We start from the raw sequence: 27,512 nt of genomic DNA, 5'->3' as shown, positions 1-27,512 counted from the left end.
AAATACTCCATAGAAAGGCATCCATTGTCTTGGCAATAATTTTATTCTTCAGAGAATATAAACTATTCAAGATCTAAAAAAGAACTAGGACTGAGAATTATATATTTGATGTCAGGCAGATGAACACAAATTAGTTGATATATATAAAGCCAAACATTTAGTTGACTTTTTTGTGTGTGTGTGCTTTGTTTTGAACTATATTTACTGCCAAAGCTATAAAACAGTGGTCAGCAAACTTATTGTAAAGGACCAGGTAGTAAATATTTTATGCCTTGTGGGCCAGATGGTCTTGTTGCAACTACTCAATTCTGCTGTTGTAGCAGGAAAACAGCTATAGATAATATGTAAACAAATGAGTGTGGCTGTGTTCCAGAAAAACTTTATGGACGCTAAAATTTGAATTTCATATAATGTTCATGTATCATGGAATATTATTCTTATTTTGATATTTTCCAACTATTTTAAAATGTAAAAATCATTCTTAGCTTGTGGTCGGTATAAAAATTGGTAGTGGGCAGGCTATAAAATTTAGTCATATCTTTTCTCTGCCATGTCCTGCTTTATTATATATGTAAATATGTATAGAAATTTCTGGCTACAAACAAAACATTTTATTTAGACTACCTTTTTAGGTATCCATTTATTAAAGCAGGAGATCGAACATAAAAAAAAAGTAACAATTATGCCAATCCTAATAAGTAGGATATTGGGAAAGAAGATACACAATAGTTGGTTTTTATAGCATTGACATGTGTTTAAATCATATTTACAGATATATACATATGTCGTTCTGGAGACCCTGCTCGCTCTGCCATTTATCGTGCGGGGCGGCCTGCGGGGTCTCTGGTCCCGTTCCCCACATAAAAATGCATGATAGGGCTAGGCCAAAAAGGAACACCCACGGAGCCATAGGTAGGGGAGTCATACCACTATCGTCTCACTGGCGGCACTACAGTCTCACTGGAGGCTGGAGTCACACGACCTGCAACCTGCTGTCCGCTTCTCTGCTGGCCAACCGACCAACTGACCAACCAACACAGCTGCGGCAGTTATATCAGTGGCTAACTGGCTAACTGGTTACAGCTGATGGTCAATTAGCCACAGCTGACTGCCATCTATTACCCGAGTCAGCACCTTTTCATGTGAAGCCGAAAGCCTGGAAACTGCTCTCTGGAGCTCTGTCCCCACAACATATTAAAAAGTCCTTTGTTCATGCTAATCCTATTCATTGTCAAGGCCCAAATCAAAAATAACACCTACTGATTATTTTCCCCACAATCTGAACAACTGAAGTTAAGTTTTATTAAAGAGTTAATTAAACATTAGAAAGTTAAAGGCTGATAATGTTCTCTGTCATAATCATTTCTGAGCAAACAAAGCAAAAAACAAATTTTGTTCTGAAAAACAAATTATGTTTTCCTCTAGTACGTTTCTTCAATACAACAATAGTCTGTAATTAAATTTTAGAGGCTTAAAACATATTTCTTATTTATTAGCCATGTATGACATAACATACAATTGGAAATGAGCTTCAGCACCCTTAATAGACATTGTTTTTTCGATGTTGTTAAGAGAATTACTTTTTTCAAAGTAAATTATTGTGCTTTCAATTTGTTAGAGGCTAAATACTGGCTAATGCATAGCCTGTGGAACAAAAACATCAAACCCTTGCCCTTATTTAAGGTAACTTGTGGAATCTTAAACTATTGAGCAAAGGTTTAGTTGCTATGGCAACAAATACAACATAAACATTGCTATTGTAGAATTATCATCTAAAAGAAGAGCATGCCAGAAGACAGTAATTTGGGCCCATTCCTCCGTTTTCGGTCCTTCAAAGTCATTGTTCTTAAGTGCTTTCCCATTTTTCTGCTTTTACTACTTTAATAAAGGATCCTATTTCCAGCCTAGGTCTTTCCCCTTTGAGAACCTTTCTCTGAAGACCTCTGTACAGAGCTTAATGGATTGAGATGACTGCCATTCATGAAAAAACAAAACAAAACAAAACAAAAACAAAAACCCTAGGACATATATACATTCCACACACAGAAATGCTCTACTAATGGGGTATGCAGACTTTTTAAAGCAAAACAGCCCCTCTATGGAAGAGCATACCAATTATGTGGCTAACATTAGGGCAACAAATTTTCCCTTGCCTTCCTATTGCCATATGCCTGTCATTTTCTCCCTATAGTTTCCATTCACTGTTTCAAACATATGTTGCCACTTATTTGCCAGGAAAGGAATCTCTGAACTGCCCGCTTTATGTATGATGAAATGGCAGACGGAACGGAGCCAGGGAGAGCCGCATTAGCAGTTATTCACACTTCTGTTTTCTCTTAACTTCCTTTTCTCTAAAGTTTATTCCTCATATGCTAGGAGGGATGTGTAATCATAAAGACATCCGTGACTCAAGCTTTAGAATATGGAACCACAGTAATTCCCTGTAGAGCAAATGGTTCTCTCTTCCACTGAGCTGCATGCCTCCATTACAAAACGCCTATCTTTACAGCTTAGCTCTTGATCAAACATAGGTGAGGGGCTCCTTTGTCAAACCCTCACCAAATATCAACATTCTTTTCTTTTCTAGCAATCACTGCTAGAGTTTACCTAACACTTAAGCACAGTCATTTAATAAGGCACCTGTTCATGGATTCAGGTTGCTAGGGGATTGATTGCCCTGAGTCAAGAGGAGAAAACACCATGGAGATTAGTAAAGAAGAAGGGGTTTTCTGCCAAAGATGAAGGGGATTTATAGAGATAAAATGTGGAAATCTGCGGTAATATGTACAGTAAAAAGAAACGGATGCTTATTTCAGTCTGCATTGATTGTCCTCTTTTGGCTTACTGAAACCAATCTCTGGGTCAAAAGCACTGCCATGAATTAATAGTTATGTTATTGTTGAACTAAGTTCCTTAAACTGTATCAGGCGGACATTACCAATAATTTGATCTTTTCTGGAAAAGGAGACAGGCCAAAAAACAAGCCCTTGTTCATGAGCAGAAAAAAAATATAGCACCCTGAAAAACCCACAAATATTACCATTCATATGTTACGGGATGTGATGAAAAACAAAAAAAAAAGTCCTGCTGAATGAAAGCCCACTAAATCTATGAAGCCAACGACAAAGCTAGTTGAATTATGATTCATCCTTTAAAGGGGAATGGTTTCAGCTTTTCCAGTCATGAACACGGGTGACTGCAAGTTGCCTAAAAGAACATGCTGTCATGCTTGAACCTGGGAGAGCTAAGAATGAAATATGTTAAGTTTAATGATCGTGGCCACATAAAATACATACAGGCATTCTCTGGGTTATGAACACCTGACTTGTGAATGTTCCCTCTATATAAAAAGCAGCATACATTTTGCTCAAAAGGATGACACCTGCAGAGCAAGAGTACTTCCAGAATTACTTAGTTTTCTTCAGGCTCGTTGGCCAGCGGCTACCATGGCTATGGCAGGGAGGTATTCATTCACCTGGAATCCAAAGCAGGGACCTGAAACACATTTGCTAATAAATATCATGTTTTATGTAAAACATAGGCTCCCGGCTAGTCCACAAAAACCTAGCTGACCCAAAATATTGTTTAAATTCTATACATTTGCAAGAATATTGCTCTCTACTACATGCTGTAATAATCACATTATGTATAAATCTTGTGAGCTATATTTCTGTGCTACAATATCACCATACTGTTGCAGCTAACTACATGCAGGTTTTCAGCTTTATTATGGGTTTAGTAAGCCTCCTTGTGCTAGTATGAGAATCAACTCTCTACTCATTGGGGAAATGACTTACAAATGAACCTCTGAAACAGTCGTTTTACAAGATGGGGAACTTCCTACAATTTGAAGATTAAAGTATTCACTTTCCTCCTTGCTGTAAGAATGCGACTTTATATAATAAATTTAGCATTATCCCAAATTTCTTTTTTTTAATCCTACATTTCTTCCATGAGCAAAAGAAACCATTAGCAACACACACTTTAAAAGCATAAACAAAACAAACCCAAGAAATAGTTATTCATGGAAAGAAGAGAACAGCCCACTAGCCATGTAAGCGTCACGTGGCCAGTGAATGCCAGCGCCTGGCCAGATCTGCTCCAGATGTGCTCCTCCTTAGTGACCGTCTATCTTACGCATCCACAACAGAGGAGCAATGGGGTGGAATGTTACCTGAAGTCCTAAGTGCCACATTCTCTCACACCTTTCCAGAGGCAGAAGTTCTTCCTCTGCGTGGAAAAGGCACTTTACGAACCTGTGCAATTCACTTAAGATTTAAACTAGTCTATCTCCTCTTCCATATTAATACCTTGCCAACCAACTCCTAGTTGTAAATTCCTTGAAGCAGGGGATTTGCCTTATTTTTCACCATAGAGCACAGAACTTTGGCTATAATAGCAGAAAAGAAAGGCACTAAGTTTACTGAAAAGTATTATATGCTGGTTCTAGGTTAAATGGCTTTCTTTTCCTCAAATTTGTCTCTCTTAAAATAGCAGGAATTTAATAAATGTTGAATGTCCAGTCACTCAGCTTCAATAAGAAAACTGTACAGAAGTTAATAGAAACATTTGTGGATTCAGCAAAACGGGAGTCATATTTATTACCTCCAAAATGACTTTGGAGTTAGTGGTAAAATCGAATTATATTTTAAAATATCTATGTATTCTATAAAGGGATGTTGGTACACAAAAATCGTTCTCAATTAGCATAGAACTCTACTTCTTTTTTATATAAAAATATAAATCAATTATCTATAGAGCATAAAGGGCTGTGAAGATTAAGGCATTTGGAGGTTAAGATAGCCAGTTCTGAGAACTTACATTAAAAGAATTAGCTATGTGCTTTCATCAAACACACTACATACTTCTTAGATGTCCACTATGATAGAAAAAAATCCATAAAACCTCGTATCTTAAACAGCTATTATCTAGTCTTACACTAGAGGGAAGATTTGAAATTCTACAAATGGACAATAATGTTTTCAATGTTACCATTCAAGAATACCTAAATTCTAAAAACACTGTGGTTGGAGATGGAGATACCCGAATGCAGAAGGAGGTGTCCTGAGAGTCCCCAGATTTCCTCATAGGAACACCTCAAAACAACAGACACACAGAGCATCTTGCCCTCATCTAAGCATGGTATTGCCCCTCTTAGGACACAGTGACCACTGCAGCCGCACCCCCTTCCCCCGACCCCCCACCGCCTCTTCTTTGGAAATAGCCATAAGCTTTGCTGTGTGAAGGCTGACCAGGGCGATGAAACATGAAAATCTGACTTAGGATGAGGGCTACAGACCTATTCCCACGATTGTTAGATTGTTAAGGACTTCAGGTCATTCCCTCCTGAAAATCATCTTTAGGATCTCATTCCCGCAACTCCTAGCTGAGGATAAAGCAACTGCAATACCGTGATAAGGAATACACACACACACACAGACACACACACACACACACACACACACATGCGCGCGCACGCAGCTATTATAACAAAGTCTTACACACATATGCGTATACTCACATTCATCTAACTACAATATATAATGAATAAAAATATGTAAACAGAAATAATGGTTTTTATGATATTTAAAACAAATTTAGTCAACAAATTATATCAATAAAGCAATGATCTGGCAATAAAATATGGCAACATCCCAATAAATTTTCTAGCCTTAGGCAGGTGACTTGTTTCTTCCAACTAGAAAGTTTAAGCTTTAGCAAAATAAAAAAACACATCATAATGATGAATTTCATTATTACTTGTAGCTGAGATTATTAAGAAGCACTAACACTATATTCTCATACAAACTTCATGGAACATTACATTGAACCTAAATTTAGAGATGTGATGTTCTTCACGTAAGCTAAATAATTTTCCACACATAGTATTTATGGAGTCAGTAAAGAGACCTAAATTCACTTTATCAAATAGATTTAATTTTCTATGAGAGAATAAGCAGAATAAATTTAGACCACAAAAAAATGTTATGTCTAGAGAAAAAGATCAAGTGACACGATATTAACATTCACTTTCCACAGGAAAAAAGAAATTTCTGATTTTACAAGTAAAGCATTACATCTGTTGCTTCTATTCCAGAGCTAGTAAAGGCTAAGGGCAAGGAAGAGTCTTCGAAATAATGTAAGAGTTAGAAAGTCAGTGGGGCTTTCTCCTCCCCAAAACGATAGTAATGTTTTAGTTTGAAGACTCATGGATTTAAATGCCACAGAGCTTTAATCCTGATCATCTCTAATTTGGGGGGCAAAAAAAAAAAAAAAAAAAAGAAGAAAAGAAAGAAAGAAAGAAAATCATTCATTTGTGGGGACAAAATAGAATTTTGGAAATGAGAGTTTCCTAACTTCCTATTTTGGCCTTAAAATTCACTTCATAGAACAATGGCCCACTCACTGCCTTAGAGCTGTGTATAAGTCATCTACTAGTAATTTAAAAACAGCAATATGAAGGTCCAGACGAGCTGAATGAGTTTGTTCATACAATTCACCCAGTCTGTGAGCATTGCTGAAACGTACTGAATATAGAGTCTCTGCAGCTCTCTTTGTGGGGAGTCATCATCAAGGGAGTCTCCATACTCTTCATGGAGAAAATTACAGGCCAATAGTGTACTCAGAATTTATACAAAAATTAGAACAATAATCCAGTGAGCCCATATGATTTACAATGAGCATGAACCTATATCCAGGTCAGGGATAAAATCTGATTGGTCTATAAGCCAATCACGTTACTCTCCTTCCCTCTGACAGTTGTAAGCAGTAAGACTAAGGGCAAGACTTTGGGTGGGTGGCAAGGGAGGCAGAGGTTTATGGGAAAGGTCTCCGGCTCCTTAGGAGACACCAGAAGAGATGGTCACTTTTCTACCTCTGGGTGTTATATGTCCAGATGTGATGCCTAGAACTGGTGAAGCCATCTTGCTTCCAGGGTGATGATGAAGCCATCCAGGGGAAGAGGCCAAAGGCACAAGAAACCAGAGAAGCAGAAGCAATATCTGCCCATCTGAATATGTGCAATATCTGTCATACCTGTAGCCTGCCCTAGGTTTAGGCTTTTTGCTGTGAAATTACATATTTCGCCATTGTTCGAGCCAAAGGGAGTCTAGGTTTTCTGTTCACTGCAGCTGGAAGCATCCTAGCTAATGTGTCATTTCCTTCTGGTTATTCACATTCTAGACTACTTGGAGGACAGTTCTCAATGGAAGCAAACAAGTTAACGTCACCATATGCTGGGCGCTCTTCCAACATGTGAAGCCATCTTACATCACATGGTATTCTACACAAAATAGAGACTTGCCTAGTGCTCTGCAAAAGCTCCTGAATTTAACACGGGGCTACTGCCTTCCTGAAAGTGGCATCATTTCCATGAGAATAATTTCCCTCAGAAGCACCTGGAATGAGATTTCAATGATATCTGATTTCTCACAGTAGTTCAGTAAAAGTATAGAGAAAGCTTCCTTTAACTCTCTTAAATCATCTCTCTTTATACTGGACTCTGACTAATACGTGTTTACTTAAACTAAGGAGTAACAACTGTGAAAAATCAGAAAAATAATTACATTTAATATAAACGTAACTGGAAGTAGATTATAGCTAACCTAGACAGTAGACCTACATTTCTGTTAATGGCCCTAACAAAGACTAAAACTTTAAAAGTTTTGCTAAAATTGAGCTTATATTTGAGACAATATTTATATTATTTGGCAGTTGAAAAATCACTGGTGGTCAATTAGTACCCTGAACAATGAATGGAAATGATGAGATGCAAAACCTTAGGATGTTAAACTAAAACTCATTTTTTTTTACATAAAGGACCAAATAATTGGCTCTAACATATTAATTTGAAATACTTCCGTTTAGATATTTCCTGCATAGTTTTCAGGTTGATTTTCAATAGCGGATTATATTGTGCTAATGTCTATTTCTCAGGGGGAAGTTGATTAGCTCCTCTAAGCTATTGTCTCACTAAAACAAAACACTTAAGTGCTAAATAAACATATATAAAGTATACATCCCTGAGTTGGCAAGTTTTTAAGGAATATTCAGAGACCAAAGATTGAATAAAAGTGAAAATCCAGTGTGGTAAGCAAAGCACCAAAACTGGCTTTTGCTTGAAAGCATGTTTTGAACTCTGCGAACTTAAATTTTAGCTTTTATGGCATAATAGGGCACAGAGGACAAAGCACAAAGCCTAGCGTCCCCCGAGCCCCACATAAACCTGGGGTTGCAAAGAGCTAAATCATCAGTGTAAAGGTGACTTAGAAACAAAACCGACCTCTAGGAACTGTAGGGAAAGCTGCTTTCCCTGAACTATGGCATTGGGAGGAAAGGGAGAAATTAAGAGAATTTCTAATAACAAACTAGGCCATATGAAAATTTACAGCCCCAATTCATACAGACTAGGTGGTCCAAAAACAAAAAAACAAACATCCTGGGCATAAAGATTAGGGGTTGAAAATACCTCCTAGCATCTGGTAAAAACAAATGTAAATCCTCTCTAGAGGAAGCCACGTTCAACCCAGAGCTCAAAGAATTCCTACATATAAAGTTCTAAGATGTATGAATTCATATTAAAAATTTCAAAAACACACTAGAAAATAATGCAGTGACTGAAAAGCCAGAGAAATGACAACAGAATCAGGGTTGCTGATATTTAAAGACCTCAGACATCTAAATGATCAGACAGAATATGTTAAAAATAAAAGGGGGATTGAAATTTTTAGTTAAAAGACTATAAAAGGCTAAACAAACTAGAGGAAAAAAGAAACTTTTGGAAAGGTATAACTGCAGATCAGCAATGAGAATTAGTGAACTGGAAGAAAATTTGAAGAGCTTTCTACAAAAAAGTCTGAAGAAAATCTGCATTATAAAATGTAGCCTGAAGAGCAAAGGAGATGGAACAACTGAAAGAGTACTTAAGGGATATGAAGAATGGAGTAAGAAGGTCTAACATGTGTCTGTTTTAAAAGGTGAGGAGAGAAAAACATTATTCAGAAGCCATACCTAATGAGTTAATATTGGCTGAGCATTTTCTAGAACTGAAGAAAGACGCTGATCCACATATTTAGGAATCTCAATGAAAACAAGAAAGGATAAAATAAATCTATACTTAAGTACCTAATAATGAAATTGCAGAATATCAAAGACAAAGAGAAAATCGTAAAAACAGCTAGAGAGAAAAGGAATGATAATTATACCAATTCCTGACTGACTTTTCAACAGTAACATGGGGAGCCAGAAAAAAGTGGAATACTATCTTCAATGTGCTGATAGAAAACAAGTGTCAACCTGGTAATCTATACTTAAAATAAAAATCTTCCCAGTAACCAGGGTAAAAAACAAAGACGTGTTCAAATAAATAAAAAGACAGCATGTGCAAAGCACAGACTTCCAGTGAAGGAACTTCAAAAAGATGCATTTACATTGAAGGAAAGTGATCCCAGATGGAAGTCTAGAACAAAAGAAGAGCAAAGAAAGTGGTAAACATCCTGGTACATCTAAAGCAATGTTGAGTAAAAGAATAATAATAGATGATGATAATGTCTCATTGAATTAAAAAAACAATAAAACTATAACATAACAACAATATATAAATTGGGAGGGATGCTCACAGTTAAAGTATTCTAAAGTCCTTAAATTTTATGGAGGAGGATTAAAATTCTGATCAACTTTAGACTTTGACAGTTTAACTTGTGAGGCAGCCAGTTTTCAGTTCGGAATAACATGGACTTGTTGGGGAAGTAACAAACCCCTGGAGCTGTTCAGCATTGACTAGTGACGCTGGACCTCATATGCACCAACTACTAGAAAGAAAGTTGAAGTTCTCACTCAAGACAGAATTCAATCTAAGGATGGACACAAGACTTTTGACATCCCTTCCAATTATGTATTTTATGATATAGATTGGATGCCTAGTGCCATAAAATATAATACCATGTTTCCCCAAAACTAAGAGCTAGCCGGACTATCAGCTCTAATGCATCTTTTGGAACAAAAATTAATATAAGACCTGGTCCTATTTTAATATAAGACCAGGTATAATATAATATAATATAATATAATATAATATAATATAATATAATATAATACCGGGTCTTATATTAATTTTTGCTCCATAATGCACATTAGAGCTGATGGTCTGGCTAGGTCTTAATTTCGGGGAAACACGGTAGGATTTCTCATGTACAGAATAACCAGTTGGCAAGCATGTAAGATAGTGGTGTTAAATGATAACACAGAATTAATATTAAAAGTTCAGACCTTTCCATTAAATTTTTGGCCCAAATTGTCAACGAATGGCCAATCTTAGTGGCTTGAGTTGATTATCAGCAATATACGGATCTCCAATTTAACATTAATGCAACAAAAAGATTGTACTGTTAATGAAGTGGATAACTAGTTCATTAATGCTCCAAATTAGTTCTGTAGCTAGTATAAACATAGGTAAATTACTCTAATATTAATTAGGATTTCAGACTTTCTTTCTGATAGTTCTAATCACATTGTTTAATTAAGCCATTTTTGATTTTTCACGTTTCCCAACAGACATGCAAACCCATGAAACATAGTGGCTGAGTCACCAATTACTCTTGACCTTGGGGCTAGTCCTTTAGCCTCTCAGAACTCCAATGATCTCATCTATTTAAAAAGGTGGGAACAAGGGGTGGCAATAAGTAGAGCAGATGTTTTCTAAGGCCTTTCTTTTTACACCCTAAAATGTGATTTTATGAAACAATAATCTTTTATAATAAAACTCAAAGCACATTTCGTATTCTTAATTTGTTCGTTATTTTTCCCAGTGATGACATCTTTAGCCATAATATAGGGAATTGAAGCACTTAGTCTGTAAAACCACCACTGACTGCTTGCTCTATGAGACAGTTTAATTCTATTCTTCTGGGATTTAGAAGTTGCCGATTGAAGGAAAGGATTTAACAGTTAGAAGGCACCTTCATTCACATCAAGCAATAATAGACTATAAAATAACAGACAAAGCAGAACTGGGGACAGGAGGGGAGAGTAAGAAATGTTTCTTTAACAAAAACAATCTTAAAATGAACCATTTTACTCCTACTTTACTTTGTAGATGCTTTATTTCCTCAGGCCTTCTAGACCCATTTCAATGAGTTTACATGATTAAAAAAGTTAATTCTCATGATTTGCTATATTTGAGTTTCCAATGATTAAAAAACACATATACTAAATTTAACTGACCCATTTATTTTACCCTTAGTTGGCCAACTATTCCAATGACATTCTAAACAGTTCCAATGACTTTCAACCGATAAAACTTTTTCAACTGTACTTTGAACCCAAAGGCCTTTTTTTTCCTTTCTCTCTTTTTTAACAAATATTTACCCTGAAATCAAGCTCCACAACTACACAGAAAATTTATCAGAGTGTTTTCTTTAAAAATGCATTACTTAAAACAGATAAGGTGTACAAACTATTTGACAAGGTCTCTTTTAAAAAATGGACTGGACAGAAAGTATTGAGAACAATCCGTACTGGCAAAGGACAAAGAAGATGACCTAATAGGTCTTTTCCGTCTCTAATTTCTGTGATTCGAGGATTTCTTCACTCCTGCAGTAATACTTGTGAGTTCAACAATTTCTCAAAACTATTATTAGTTACCAAGGAAACACAAAATGTTTGCAGGAATAAATAAGCAAATGGACTAGACCTAAGTAGCAGGCTTTCCTGATTCCGATTAAATAATCTTATGGTGGTGTCATATTATCAAGTCTTCATTCTCTTCCAGGCCATTCTGCTCACCTACTGGCTGCTCACTAGAGTCCCATAGCCAACTCATAGCATCCCATGTAAATCGAGACCAGAAGGTCTCTGATCAACAGAAGATTCTCTATTTCATACAGACTTCCCTGCTTCACTTGAAGAGTGAAAATCAAGGCATTAGCAGGGGCATAGCAGGCAGTGATTGGCTTTGTGACTACTGTTTCTAAGGAAAATATACAAATATGTGCTTTTAAATAATCCAATGTCTACAGGAAAGCCACAAATGTTAGGAAAATAAATATATAATAAAGATAAAAATTAAGACACACAATGCATACATACCCCCTCAATTTGAAACAATTATGTTTTACCAATGCTTAGAAAAAGACTAAAAAGAAATGCAGTACTCTGAATTTGTAAATAGTTGGCAGTAAATGTCTCCTCCTTTTCTACATTTTGCAAATTATCATGGGCACTGAACTATAATTTTTAAAGCCACAAAATGTCATTCATTGTAATGTTAACTAAAGGGCTTCCCATTCCTTAGTACCATCGCTGACACCGTTGCTGTTATCAGCCCAAGTCAGCTCTGGGTATTGGTCCCTGTTTAAAAACTAAAATCAGTTTAAGTATAAATAAGAACAGCTGAAGGGCCTCTAGAACCTTGAAGGACTCTGGAGGCCTGGGCCAAGAGATTTGGGCTGCAGGTAAGGTAAGGGTCTACATGTAAAGCTAAGTTTACTGCAGGCCATTGACTGCTGGTGAAAGGCTCTCAGTGCAGCGTACTTTTTGTGTGGGCAATGATGTGTACAGACTGCGGCAGATGCCACATAGGGAACAGGAGGAGGAGTGCAAAGAAGAGCTTAGTTAGAAAACGCATTGTCCCTTGCACGGAGAGAAGGTGCTTTGCTCCCCAGACTTTCCTGTTGGCTCCCCGTTCTACAGTCGCCCACCTGTGTGCTCACTCCCTTCAGCCTTTCTCCTAAATCATACAGCAGCAAAAGAGACTTCAGCACTGGATCCATTGCAGGCTTGCCCAATGCTCAGAGGCAACGCTGCTTTGCAAGAAGGATGCCAGAAAGGCGTCAACATGTTCCATCAGGTGGAACACCTTAGCACCACAAGCTCATACTCTGGACATTCAACTGCAGCCTAGTGCAATGCATGACCACAGAATTCTTCGTCTCCTCATGCCGTCCTAGATCTGTCACCACTCTGTTCAGCTTCTCCGATAGGACCATGCCCATAATAACTGCTGTTTTTCTTTGCATGTTATAGTGTTTCCACATATACTATTTTCTAGAGGTAAAGGAGCACACGTGTCACATTCAAAGTTAGTGTTACCATCCCGTAGCCTGCAGCAGAGCTTTCAGGGAGCAGTGCATATCACCCCTTAACTGATGAAAGAACCAGTAATGAAAATTGTGGGCAGCTGCAAAAAAGATTCAGTTAATTATGAAAATTTTTCTCTGGCACGTATTTCGATGACTGAAAGACTGCACCAGTCACAAGAAGAAACAAAGGCCAGGAGACAGAACATGAAAGAAAATCAGGGCAGTCACTTCACAAAGAGGAACTGGCTTTGACATGCTTAGTGACGTGTTAATGGCATTTTAAAACAGTTAAATAACGACATTGTGGACATTACTAATACGAGTTGCTGTGGTCATTCTAATAACCTGGCATTAGCTTGAACCATGGGAAATTGCTAATATTCAACTGTTTTTGACTAACAAAAGTGACTTCATATAATTCAACCGAACTGACATATCCTAGTTTCCAGCATTGTTGCCTACAAACCCTTCTTCCACATTAGAAAGCAACGAATTTGGTAAGAAAATCATTTTGTACTATTTCTAAGTAACAACTTAAAGTTATTGCTGATTGGGATCATAAATTCAGATTACCAATTGTAGAAAGGACTTTACTTTGTAGGTATGCTTATTTGCAGGAAATTTCTGATTATAAAAGAAGGAAGAGTCATACAGCAATTAAACAGTAAAATTTTTTGTAAAAGGAAGTAAAATTTTCTCAGTTAAGACTGAGGCACAGCAGTCACAACTCTATTTACTCTTTCCCTAAGACATATATATCAGAAGCCAAGAGAACAAAAATTACATCTCAAAGAGAATCGTGTCAGTGAACCCAAAATCGTGTTTGTGTGCCCGATGCTTCGCAAAGTAAAAACTAGCTGTGTGATCTTGGTCAAGTCATTTTACCCTTCCAAAAGTGTTTCTTCATCTGAAAAGTATGATTAATACCACCTCAAAAATATTTTGTGCAGATTAAATGATGGAGTGCATGTAGAGCACTAAGCACCGTGACTAGCATAAGCTCAACAAACGAGAGTCAATACTGGTTTCTGAAGAGAGTCAATACTGGTTTCTGAAGAGAGTGATTTACTCAGTTGGATCAGTGAGTCACAGTTGGGTCAGAGACCCGTACTTCAGGGAGTAATAGCATGGGCACAGCAAGGCTCACAAGGAGTAGGTATCCCAATCCTGTCTTCTCTTGCCTCAAGAGCCCTAGACAACTTTTTCTTTTTTTTTTCTTTTTTCCCCTAGACAACTCTTGCACCCATTAACTTCTCTATTCTTCAGTTACCTCAGCTAAAGAAGAGGAGGAAATGATACTGACATATTTCACAGGGGAACTGGGAAGTCCAAAGAATGAATATAAATGCAAAGCATGAGTACAGAAATGTGAGAAAGAAATAAAGAGCAGTGTCAAACGTTAAGAAACCGTGTACCCATCAGAGGGAAAAAGGAGGCAAAGCAATTTACAAAAATACTAGCTATGGGGTAAATGTACTTTTATGTCACCAGTTTGGAGCTGAGATTCAGGGGGATGTTTATACTTCATGCTTCATAATAGTTCATTTTATCTCAGTTGTAATAAATCAAATCTAGCATAAAAGTCTCAAAAAGTATGTTTAACAAGCACAAGGCAAGCATAGGAAACGAAAAAAGATTCAAATGCACTTTATAAGTATACAGTAATAAAACTAACAGGCCAACATCTAAAATGTTAATACAAAACTGCAAATCAAATATTAAATTTGTAGTCCAGTTGAATGGTATGGTATACTCTTAAAACAGTATATATGAAAAGCAGAGGCCAGTTTAATTTAGGCTTCGCACTGGACAGGTAGAGTGTTTTAGAGCTATCAAAGTGAGCCCACAGTTTGGCAAAGATGACACACAGTTTTTTGGGCACTGCATCTTTTTGCACACCATTTTCACTCACTGCACATTCTCTGCAGCCCCACTTCCTCCAATCCACACTAAGGAAAAGAAACAAGCACACTATTTTCATGATTCCTGTTTGACAAAACATATGGAAACAATAATTCTATAGACATATGTACATCACAATAGGAAGCAATCCTATTTAAATGTATTTTAAATGAGTTAAATAGACAGAAGTTATTAAAACTAGTCAATTGGAAGCTTGCAATAAGGCAGCCACGTATCTAATTTATTTAGCAGATTTGTATCTTGGCTAGGGCTTTACCGATTACTTCTCTTATTGATGTACAAAGTAATTAGGAGGCTAATTCTCATTTATCAGAAAAAGGATTCACATAAGTAAATCTTCCCCATACTGGAGGGAAACAGGTTTAATTCAGTCATATTTGGTCAGTGTCCTTCTTCTCATGTCTGTATTTTTTATTTTGTTTGCTAGTAGAAAAGAACAACTGGATTAAAACTGGTTCTAAAGTTCTATTTTTATACTTTGTCTTGAAAGTACAGCACAAAACATTTAATTTCTTTAATAAATACTTTTCCTGCCAAATAAACTGATTAGTTTTAACTACTTTCATCAAAACACAGGCAAGCAGAAATGAGGAACGAGGAGGTTCTTTCAGGAAAAACACTGAAAAAATAAAATCTCATCTGGCCTTCCCATCATCACTTGAAGAATTGTTTGGTAGTTACATCATCAGGAAATAAAATACTATCCTCTGAGGACCCCTACTCTTTACAAAGAGGAAAGAGAAGGTTTGAAGTCTAAATCACCCCCAGAGATGTCTCCAAAAAAAAAATCTTCTGGCTTCCCTCTCCAGTCCCAGGCCCCACGGCCCCCAGCAACAAAGAAAACAAATGTAACAAAAATCTATTTACAAAAGTTTAAATAAGAATAACAGGATGTGTATTTAAGAGTCCAAAGCAATAACAGAAGCTTTAGAGTCCCAGAGAGAGAAAAGTAACGAGCGGATCGACCATGACCCCCAATGACTTGGTGCGCCCGGCAGGAGGGCGCCGGCGTTCCCGGCCCGCCGCCCAGTCCTCTCCGCGGGGAGCCCAGGACCCACGGTCGGTTCACACGGTCTGAGCATCCGCGGAGCCGCGGCGCGTTGCAGCGCCGCCGCCGCGGGTCTGGCTGTCACCCGCGCCCCCGCCGCCCGCGCCGCACACGCGGAGCGCCTTATAAGGCAGCGCAGTGACGTAACGCCCATAGGCCGGGCGCGCTCGGCGCCCCGCTCGCATTGTTCGGGCGACTCCCGGAGCGCGCACAGCCGGCTCGCAGCGCGGCGACTGCGGCCCCCGCCCGGCCCCCGCCGGCCCCGGCGCTCGCAGCTCAGGTAAGCCCGGGAGAGCCGCTCTGCTCCAGCAAGGGGCATCGCTGTCAGAGCGCCAGGTGGTCGGTAGGTGGCTTTTCAAGTTAGCAGCATCATGAACTGCAGACAGGTTTGGAAAAGCGCGTCCAATGAACTCTAGGTAGGTTCAAAACCTTTTCCAACTCCGACAAAACTTGAGAGGAAAAGTTTTCTTCGACGGAGAAAACAGATTTGAGGTTTAATTTTAAATGTCGAGAGGTGGGGATAGCTATGTATTACATAGGCTTTCCAAGTGAGCTACACATTGAATCCTGCCTGTAGTAAGATATCTTTGGGGAAAGGGTGTGGGGGAGTGGATTGTAATACAGCAGCTCTATCTCATCTGATCTGTCTCCTCCGACTAAAACTCCCGTAAGTCTTAGGAGAGCAGAGTGCGAAGCGCTGCCGCGTGGTAGTGGATTTGTTAGTGACCCCTCCTTTTGTAAATCTTCATATAAAAGACTAGAAAACTACTGTTAGAAATACATCTTGTAATTAGGATGACCCTAACTTAAAAAGTAAAACCTATTTTAAGCTTCAAAAAAAAAAAAAATCTTACAAATGCTCTCTCTTAAAAGCCTGTGTCAATTTGTAAAAGGAAGTAGATGTATCACAGTTTTGAGTTATAACTTTTTACTTTAACACCAGTCAGTGGATAAATGACAAACTGCACTGAAAATTAAGCTAGTTTCTTTAGAGTAGTATTTTGGACAACAGTTTATTATGTACAAATACTAATCTAAAAGGTAAAGCCTTTTATAGAAGAATTTTGTTAATCAGTGGCATTTTGAACCATAATTAGTTACATCTAAACCCTGATAAATGAATCCTTACAGTATAACTGAACACTTGATAGATGCTGAAAATCTACATATTTTTTACTTTACTTTTCAGAATAAAAGCAGCAGAGGAATTCAAAATAAAATATGCTATGTCAAGTTTAAAACATTAGGAGATGAAACATTGATTCATCGCTCAAACTTTCTTTGGTCTGAACATATATTGTAAAACAAAACTTAGAAATGTGTGACAGAATTATTTCCCTTTTTAAATAGCCTCTATGTTTTATCTATCATTTAAAACGTAACACTTTTATATGCTTAAAATTCAGGATATATCTGTGTTTCTAGTAATTCCTTTGGTTGAGTTTTTTAAAGTATAGGTATGACATTGATGCCTACCATTTTTGCTTCACAGGAGTTTTGTTTTCTTTGCTAATTTTGTTTGGAGCAATGCAAGACTTTGGTTTTAGTATTCTAAAAGAAAAATTGTATGCTATTTGGCCTGAAGATAGGCTATATAAACTGCAGGTTAGTACCAAGAAGTAGGATTTCCCTAAAACTATTATTTCAAATCTAGGGAAGCTTACCATAATGAGAAGCGAGAGGGGCCAACACCCAGCTCACTGGAGAAGTACGGTATATGCAATACAAAAGTTGTTTATTTGATATAGTCTGTAATTGAAAACTGAAAAATTTCTGCCTTGGGAAAAAGGTATTCCACTCTTTTGAATCTAATAAGAGGAGGAGGGAAACAGAAACCATCAATTATTGTTTCAGCTAGACCCAAAGTACCATCTGTATCATAAACTATAGCTCAACTGTTGAAAATCATAACCTCTATCAAAGCTCTAACAGCTGTGTTTCCCAGAGTCTGCATTTTATTTTTTTAAAAACAGGCAAGCATCAATTAAAAAAAAATTTAAATAACACACTTCAATATTCCACACTTTTCCCTATTTATTAACTTAAAAGCATGTTCCAGGAACAATCATCCCTTAAGACCCCTTTTAAAACTCAAACTTACGCAATTTATCGTGGATACATAATCTCACAGTGGCTCTCGAGTGAGCATTTCTTAGTCCTTGGGACAATCTATATGATGGAAGAAATGTTTTAGATAGAATGAATGTGAATTTTTACATTTCCAAATAAAGCATATATTAATTGTATGCTTAAATTCATTTGCCCTTTAATGGTAATTGTTAAGCCACTGGTATTTTTGTGATGTTTTCCTAATGCTGTGATGGAGTCTGTAGTAACAGCCAATATAAAAATATGAATTAAGTTTGAGCTTCTTAATTTTCAAGTCCACTTGCAATTCCCATTAATCTGCTTTCTCAAAAGGCTGTAAATTTTGTTTTAGGGGTCTCTGCTGCCCCTTCTCCTTCAAAAAAAGTGCCTTTGGTAATAAATGGATTTTGAGGTAAAATAAAAATGAGAAAAGAATAAAATTCCACTAATTCTTCTTAGGTTATGTTCTGCCTATAACTAGTGCTTCTGGACAAAGTGAGTGCTTTTACAAGGTGAATAGAGAAAAAAACACAGCCTCCTATTTAAGGGAAAAAGGAAGGGGGGGCAGCAAGAGAACTGTTTATAAAAGACTAGATATTGTGGAGTAATAACCAAAAGATGTAAAAAAATATTGGTTTCAACCTGCTTCAGAAACTGAAATCTCTTGTCCACATAGCCAGTCATTATCATTGGAAAATCTAACACATCTTGCTTATCATCTTGGGCATAACTTTAATTTCAAATTTTTTAGAGTTTAATTTGTATTTGACTATGAATTTAATTTAGCTTTAACTTAAACTGATTGTTTAGTTTCTGTAAATTATGTTTAAATAAAGATTTAGAGATGAAAAGACACTGCATATGTAGCCAGCATCACAAATAAAAATGGGGGAGGAAGTAGAAATATTTGTATGACTGCTTCTGCCATCACTACAGTACTTCTGGGCCACCAACCCAATCCTTAAGCTTAATGTGTGCTACAAAGACTTGTAGAACCTCCTCTGGCTGGTCAGTTTCTACTTTGTTAGGTGTACTAATTCCTAGTGGATCGTCACCAACACTATTGTATGGCCTCCTACGTCTCTCCTCTTCCTAAAAACAGTAGAGAGTCTCTCTCCCTGGACTAAGATTATCTCCATCTGAGAAAGAAAGCTGGGCAAACAAAGGTGGGAAGTCTCACCAAGGAAAGTCCCTCGGTTCTTTTTCTGATATGGGGGAAGCACTCCCTTTTCATTGTTGTTCTCTCAGATTCTTTAGCCAATTAAGATAGGACAGCAGCATTTTAATTCTGAGTCGAAGCACAGAGAATAACACATTAGCAGTGCTCTTTCTCCATTCTGATCATCCTCACATTCCTGCTGCCTTACTAGTTCCAGAATAACATTAAATATTAAAGATGCATTTTTTTTTTTAACAAGCGTGGGGAATGACGTGTGTATGTGTTGGTACAGGTAGGGAGGTATGTAGTAGAGGAATAGGTAGGTAAATATATTATTAGGACAGGTAAGGGTGCAGACAAACATACACCCAACTCTTTGTTACTGTTTGTGATAAATACTGATTCTTGCCTAAGGGACCGTAGGACAGTTATCTGTAAAAGGGAGCATGTATTACATCAGAACAGCAAACAACCAAGTCCACAGTTGTGAGTTTGAGAAGTGCCTTGATAAGTTCTTCTGTATGGACAATGGGATGCCCAGGCCCTGGAGATTGTGTACACCTCCCTCCCCGCCCCCCCCCCCACCACCACCAAGGAAATGTTCACAGAACTTTACAGCTGGAAGGGGGCTTGGAGGCTGTATGCCTCCAAATGCCTCACCTTACAGAAGAAGCTCATGTCCACAGTAGGACTTGTTTCACCGACACAGAGCTACTCAGAGGCAGGGCCAGGGCCCTGGGCATTTTGGGGCTATAGGCTTGGTTTCTCCTTAAATTAGTGGTAGGAAGAGAAGTCAGAAGCCCCAGAAGAAATCCTAACACTGTAAGTGTTAATTCGGATATAAAACCCATTAAAAGAAAGAAAGTAAAAGGTTCAAAATTCCTCTTAATACGCGTAGGCAGTAAGGCAGAGGAAAAGGAGGGGAAATCAATACAGTTCAACCAGGCTTCAGCAGAGGAAAAGGGGTGATAAAGGGAGGACAGAGAAAACAAATAATCAACATATTTAAAGGTTCTCTGGGTGGTACAGCTCACTCACTGCTTTGAAGTGAGAGGTGCCTTGGAAAGGGTGTGCTGTGTAATCAAAGACATTTATGTCTGAACCACTAACTTGACAACTCACCTCTTCTCTGCATCTTCCAATGAAGCATTTTGCATTCCCCAGACCTCCCTAACTAGCAGGATCCCTTTCAAAACTTAAAGTGACTGAATACCTTTAAAACAGCCAACTTAGCCCCAAACAGCAGAGGAAGTTAGCAAGAAGGCTGCCAGATCCTGGTATATTTACCCCGCTTCTCTTTCTTCACACCATGCATTGCTACATGACATCAGATTACACAGTAATTGCTTATTTGTTTATTGTCTGTCTCCAGAACTAAAAACTTGTTGAAGGTCAGTTCTGCAACCAATTTATCCCTGGTGCATAGAAAAGTACCCTAGCTATATATAGTCAGTAGGTGTGTCAAAAGGGTGTTGGATAAATGAACGCAAAAATAAATTACAACCTAGAAGCTTCTGATTGGGTAAGAAAAGAGTATTTCTGAAAACAATGGGCTAGGAAGGGACTCTTCTTCTAGATTTTGTTCAGAAGCCCAACACAAATCTCTGCCACTATTTGAAGTAACCACATTGAATTGACTTATAAACAAAAAAACCAGAAAACAAATTAGGCTCAGATGAAGTCAAGGCAGTGAAATCTGCTTTGTACTATACAGTATCTGTTGTGTAGGCAGGCTAACTCAGATGCTTCTCTGCTCTCTGCCCACCTCCACCTACCTTACTTTAACTTCTTCCCAAAATAATGAGAATAAAGGTGGTGAAAGAGTACCAGGTGAATCGCCCTGAAGCAAGAAATGGATTCGAAGCAAAATATGAAAGCAGAGTATAGTGATTTTGTCGTTCATGAAGGGTAGATTCCTGTTTTTCCCTAATCTCTGTGCTTTAGCTGAAGGCCCGAAATATGCAATCATTGGGTCCAAACAGCTTGTCCTTATAGTAACTAGAAACCAGCAGATTGCGTACATTTTGATTCCAAAGTTTCTGTGGGTACTCCAGTGCATCTGCCAGGTTTTAAAGAGAGAAAGGGGGGAGGGAGTGATTTTCCTATAATTTCAGTTAGATAACTCCAATGTCAGCCTATAAAGCCAACCTCGGGCTCATAACTCCTCAGCAGCAGCAAACTTTTACTGAGTGTCTGCCAGGCACTGCACTAAGCACCAGGCAGGACAAGACGACCACTAAGTTCTCTCCACAGTGTCACTCACCAGCCACACCTCTCAGCACTGTGCTAATGGCGAGGATAATAAGATCACCAGGGGCTCGAAGGCTTTAATCGTGGTCCAGGCTCCATGCTCTTTTTTAATGGATGGATAAAGCAATGGAGATAAGAGAGGTCACTTGTACATAAAAATTAAGATAATGTGGGGCTATTTAAAACAATACAACAGAATATAGTCAATGTCCAAGCTTAAGTACTAGTGACACTAAATTGACAGGGACAAATATTATCTCACAGCTAAAACTAAAGTGTAGGAATACCGGTTCACAAATCCAAGTTCTGTTCTTCTTGGCTTTGCTGTCCATTCCCTGGGTAAGCTTTCTGTGGCCTAGGTTTCCACAAAACTAGAAAAAGGGAACAGTGTCTTCTACGATAAGTATCTCTCAATACTGGGTCTGGACAGAATCGTGGGCGGTAACCCCTGAGGGAGTTCTGATCAAATAGAGCCAAAGACCATCCAAAAATACAAGCTCCTGATCCTATCATTAGCCACAACTCAGCTAAAGAAAATGGGAGGAATGTGAGGGAAGAAGTCCACACTCACACACAGAGGGAAGATTAACATAACTGCAGCATGTGAGCCTGTGAGAATTCCAAACCCTTGTACCAAGAGCAGCCTCGAGGCTGAGGTCACCCTCCAGGACGGCCGGTCTGACAGGAGCAAATCTGCCAGATTTATCTTATCCCGTGGTCCACCAGGCTTGGAACAAAAGTTTAAAGGTGAACTACGTTTCTCTCTCTTTAAAATTCTTTTTTTAAATGAATAAAAACAAAAACAAATCTCTGAGCAGAAATCCTAAGAGGAATGTAAAACATTCATCACATTTGGGCTGACAAAAGTGACTGCTGCTATGACATTTGACAAAAAGGAAGGAGCTGCTTGGCCTAGGAGCTTGGGGAGAGCATGAGAAAGTTCCTGGTGTTTTGCTCAAGACAAAGGGCCATGCAGTGAGAGGCTGTGCAGATCCCTTAGCCTGAGCTTGGTAGTCTGTTACCTGGGAATGGCAGAGGAGGTGAATCACTGGAATTTTGCAAAGAGTAATCCTTTGCTGATAAAGGGAAAATTATCTGTTCTTTAAAAATAATATCAATTTATTATCAAGATGGTTAAAAATTCATATTATTAAAAGAAATACATTATATTTAAGGACGCATATTATCCTTCAGGCTTTTGTTCAACTGCCTATATGGGGCACACTAAGATCTTTCAGACAAAGGTGAAAACAACCTTGTGAAGTGATTTGGGGCTCCAGTCATTTCCCCTAAAAGTATGCCTCACAAGATTCTTCTTACAGTCCCATAAAATTCATTGAGCTGAGCAAAGATGCAAAGAATCACAAGCAACGTTAAAATTCTCTGGCTGGGTTTCCCCCATCTGGACTTTATTTAAATTTGTCTCCAAGTGATTTCCTCATTGCACTGAATGGTTCTTCCTCCTGAGAAGTGACAGGAACAAGAGGAACAACACTCTACTTCTCCTTCTTCGGCTTTAATCACAAGTAAATCCTGAGAACTTGACACATTATTCAGAGTAAGAGGGGATTACGCCCTCCTAAGAAATGGTTCTTCTTCCCTCTCAATCATTTGGTCATCAAATATGTACCAAGCTCAAACCCATGGTGGGGGTGGGGACAGAGGTAGATCCTTCAAGGAGCTTACAGTTCAAGAGCAGAACAAACATACCAAAATAAATTACAAAGTGGTATTAAATAACATAGAGTATTTGTGGCACACAACTGTAAGGGCTGTGGGGACTCGGAGAGAGGGTTATCAGCTAGGGTTAGACAAGTCAGGGAAAATTCATGGAAAAGATGGGAACTGAAATGTGAATGGAGGCTACTGAACAGAGCCTTCCAAAAGGACGGCAGATTTATTCCTTGGACTTCTATGAAAAGGGACTCTGAGGTAAAGAGAAAGAAGGCTTGAACCAGGATCAGAACACCCAAACTCTTTATATTTAAATCCATCATTCGGCTTTCAGAACAACCTGGACTTTTGTAGAAAGGAAGGCATCTTAAATGACTTCAATCCTGGAAGTGAAGATTAAATGTGATCAAGCAGGTAGCACAGTGGCAGACCCATAGCAGACACTCAGTAAATGGTACCTATTACCCTCTAGTTAGGCCAGTGCCCCGCAAGGCTGCTGCTCCATCATCTGGGCTATAGGCTTCTGCCAGCCTGACACACAAGGCGTTGCCTCAGTACCAAAGAGAGGAGGCGCCTTATAAGATGCAGCCCCAACACCCAGCCATAAAGTGAAGTAACTTGATCAAGCTTGTTGGAGAAAATCCATATCCCTATTACATAACCTCTCTGAAAAAGCCACTCTGTAAAATGAGGTTATCCTTTATCCTGATATCCCTGCTAGAAGGGAATTCCTCCTGTGAGAAACCCACATGAGTGTTCCTAAAGATATCTTAGTCACCTGAGATGAGACATATGTTACTGAGTAGTTAAAAGACTACAGAGAGCAAAAAGCTTAAAAGCTAGCCTGGAATCTCCCTGCTTGGCCCTGAAAGTTCTACCATGCCGGAGAGGCACACACATAAAAACAAATGGGTAAGACAAATCTTACAACTTGGGCAAAATAGCTTATTCATACAATAAAGATTCTCTTTTCAGAAACTAATAGTCTAAATACTTCTCCCCTAGGTGTTCATTTTTCAGTTTAATTGTACTTTCAATTTAGCATAACATTTTTAGTGTCAGACACTAAAAAGATTTACTTCTTTTACAGCACACTTATAACGAACTGTAACAAATGCTTGGCATACAAAGAACCAAAAATAAAATCTGAATCCCATGAAATTCCAATTAGGGTTTCCATATAGTTATGAACCATTGAGACTTGACGAGTCATAAAATCTCTTCTGATGGAATGAAACGTACATTTTTGACATGTGAATCTGTACACGATGCTGAGTGAGGGAGGGAGGAAAGGACTTTAAAGCTTGGTGGGGGTTTTCATTCTGTGGAGCTGAGGTTTGAGGATCATTTATAAAAGGCTTTGTAAACCTTAGAGACGAAATTGTGTAGCTTGCTCCATGTTGCAGCTGAGGTGACAGGCAGATGAGCAACGTCACAGGTAAGTCAGTAGCAGATTTGGGTCCAATATTTACTGTCCATTGGATACATGGCTGTTCTGAAAGTGGCTTTTCTGTTGTTGGAGAATTTTGCTTTTTTCTTTGTTTTTAGCTGTGAATGAGTGAACTTTAAAAGTGAGGGATAGCGAAGTCAGTGCTTTTTTCAAAAACACTTTTTTCAACTATGTACTGCAAACCTGATGTAGTTTGTCCTCTCATAAAATTCCAATCACGAGAGAAGATACGGTCAGGGCAAAAATGGACGGGCACTGACATAGCACATAAAGAGGTTCACTATAGGCTGTTTTAAAATTCTACCATCAACGGAATTTCTCTCAGAGATAAACATAACTAAATGGGTGAAACCCTTGCTCAGGGACAGACCCAGGCCCAAGGGAAGCGGGATATAAAGTCACTGTTCTCCCCTCCAGTAGGTCTGTTGCTGACCACTGTGACATCTTGATGGAATTACCCCCCACTACACATGCTTAATATTCTCCAGGACATGTGCGTCTTAGAAGAACCCAACTTAGAGAAGAGAAAATAGGATCACACTCTGTGTTCATGCATTGTCTTCTCAATGCGTGGAAGTGGCACAAAAGGAAACTAGAATGCAAACGCTCTGAACTGTCAAGGGAAAATTAAGGCTCAGATGACAAAATAATTTTAATTTTACAAAGCACACAAGAGGACATGCAAAACACAGACCACAACAAAACAGAAGGAAAAGGGTCATTGCCATTCAACAATTCTAGACTAAAACCTGTCTGTAATTAAACTTTATACATGGCCCAAACTCTGACTCTCTAAAACATCACGGAGGAGACAAAAAGCAGTTATCCTCAAGAAGTAGGAAAAGTGGGTAAGGGTACACAGAGCATGCTCCCTGGTTCATGGTCTGATTGCTCAGCAGGAAGCCAAGCCAGGCATCTACCTCCATCCTCCAACTGCTGACCTCTAAATACTGTTCAGTGCTATTCAAAGTTCCTAGTTCTGTTTCCCCTTATTTACTGTTTTACTGTAGCTAAAATAAACGGGGAAAAATAAAGTGCTCTAGGAATCAAAATGTCTCACATTTTACACTTTTTGGGCTCCTGTCTATGCTGTTTCTCACAGCAAACTGTATGACTTCCGTAGTTACAATAAAACCTCAGCCTCTGTTGTTGTGGTTTCTAAATTTCTGAAGTTTGAATTTCCCACTAACAAGTTAGGAAATGTTTGGTTTCCCAAGCATACCATGTTAGCCACTGCCTTCGTGCCGGCAGCCACTCTATGAGGAGGTGCAAGAAAACCAGTGAACTCATCCATTAGGGCACATGACTGCTCCCTGCTTTGGCCTTTTCTGCTAAATCTGACAAGCTGAACACCAGTGAGTTTACATGTGAAAGCCAAAGAAAGGGGGAAAGCCTTTTTCTTAAAGACTCACAGGAACTATGGGCTTAAAAAAAAAAAATTTTTTTTTTTGGCTCAGAATAAGATTTGGAAAATGATATACTCCTTGTAACTTTTTAAAAGGGAGAGAATAAAAGAAAGAAAAGCAATCTACCAAAGAATAAGTGTTAAGAGAAGGGAATTATACTAATCCTCTAAAATACCTATTTGCAATATCTAAATGAAAACAACCTGTGATTTAGGAAGAGAAAGAAAGGACTAATGGAGATTAAAAACAAAGAAAATTCTGAAGCTACATCAGAATGCTCTCCTGAAGAATCCATTTGTTTTCCTCAGTCTACTAAGATACAAGATACAAAATGGATTTTGAGCAATAGGAGAAATTAACATAAATATTCTTAGTAAGATAAAACACATACACACACTTAAGGGTATATACAGTGCCATGCCCTTGAAGTCTGTCTGAGAAAAGGCTGCCTGTTAAAAATATTTTCCGAGAACTTTAAGTTCCTTGAAATGTTCTACGGAAATGGTATTTATGACAAACCTACCTCCTCTGGGGAACATGAGATGTTATTACTGGCGAAGGCACAATTTTTTAAACCATCCAAAAATAATTACGAATTTATGCCAAATGACTAAACTTGCTTTATTATTACAATGATTAAGAGAATATTTGCTAATGTCTCATGATCGAGGCTCAAAGTAGCCATGAACCTACAGAAAATACTGTGACTAAACAGTAGATTGAAAGTGGTGGTGGTTTTCTTTGCTTTTGACAGGCAGAATTTTACAACACAAATTCACTGGAGAGGATGGTATGTACATGAGATATATGAGATAGGAAGTGTGGATGTATGTCATGGTGGTGAGAAACAGGATTTGGAGTAAAACCTATATTGACGTTGTGGTTCTGCCAATTACTAGCAGGACCTTTGGCCAATTATTTAACTTCCCTGAGCCTCAGTTGCTTATTTGTAAAATAAACACAATATCTGCTTGCTGCTATGACTGTTTCCAGGACTAGCATGGTACACGGCATATAATAATTCCTCAATAAATGGTAACTGTTATTCACAAACCGTTGAGAAGCTACGACTTACTAGGTGTCTGTTGCTGACAGTTCCACCTTTACTCCCTAACATAGTACCTTGTTCAAAACTACAACAGGTGTTAGTTCAAAATTTAACAAATACTTACTGAATACCAATTAAGTACTAGGCATTGTTCTTAAGCTAGTAATATAGCACTGAATGACACCAATAATTGACCAGTTATTGAGTAGAACACACACGCGCGCACGCACACCCCTACTTGCATGACGTTTACATTCTAATAGGAGAGAGCGCCAGTGATCAGATAAGTAAAATACACTATGCCAGATGGCACTAGATGAGGGACAGTGTACAGAGGATCCCTGGGGAGCTGCCAGCACAAAAGCCATCGGCCCTGTTGTGTTGAAGGGA

The 27,512-nt window shown here is 38.4% G+C and overlaps 2 protein-coding genes across 6 annotated transcripts in view; one reads left to right on the top strand and one right to left on the bottom strand.

Moving 5' to 3' along the window:
* The window catches only part of CMSS1 (cms1 ribosomal small subunit homolog), a 335,684-nt gene that overhangs the window by 263,448 nt on the left and 44,724 nt on the right, over nucleotides 1–27,512 (bottom strand). The window lies entirely within an intron of this gene.
* FILIP1L (filamin A interacting protein 1 like) overlaps nucleotides 1–27,512 on the top strand; it is a 104,595-nt gene that overhangs the window by 41,960 nt on the left and 35,123 nt on the right. Inside the window, exon 1 of one of the 3 annotated variants that reach the window (XM_033125698.1) lies at nucleotides 16,205–16,327. The exons of 1 other annotated variant lie outside the window; for it this stretch is intronic. Coding sequence is in view for 1 of the 2 variants with exons in the window: in XM_033125691.1 (XP_032981582.1) it covers nucleotides 16,453–16,463 (11 nt within the window). In the remaining variant the exon portion in view is untranslated. One more of the 3 variants, XM_033125691.1, reaches the window with a different exon arrangement.

This window comes from Rhinolophus ferrumequinum, chromosome 2 (assembly GCF_004115265.2).
Source record: "Rhinolophus ferrumequinum isolate MPI-CBG mRhiFer1 chromosome 2, mRhiFer1_v1.p, whole genome shotgun sequence".
NCBI classification, from domain to species: Eukaryota; Metazoa; Chordata; class Mammalia; order Chiroptera; family Rhinolophidae; genus Rhinolophus; species Rhinolophus ferrumequinum.
The sequence above is the reverse complement of the archived record's forward strand: the minus strand, read 5'-3'. Positions and strand labels throughout refer to the sequence as shown.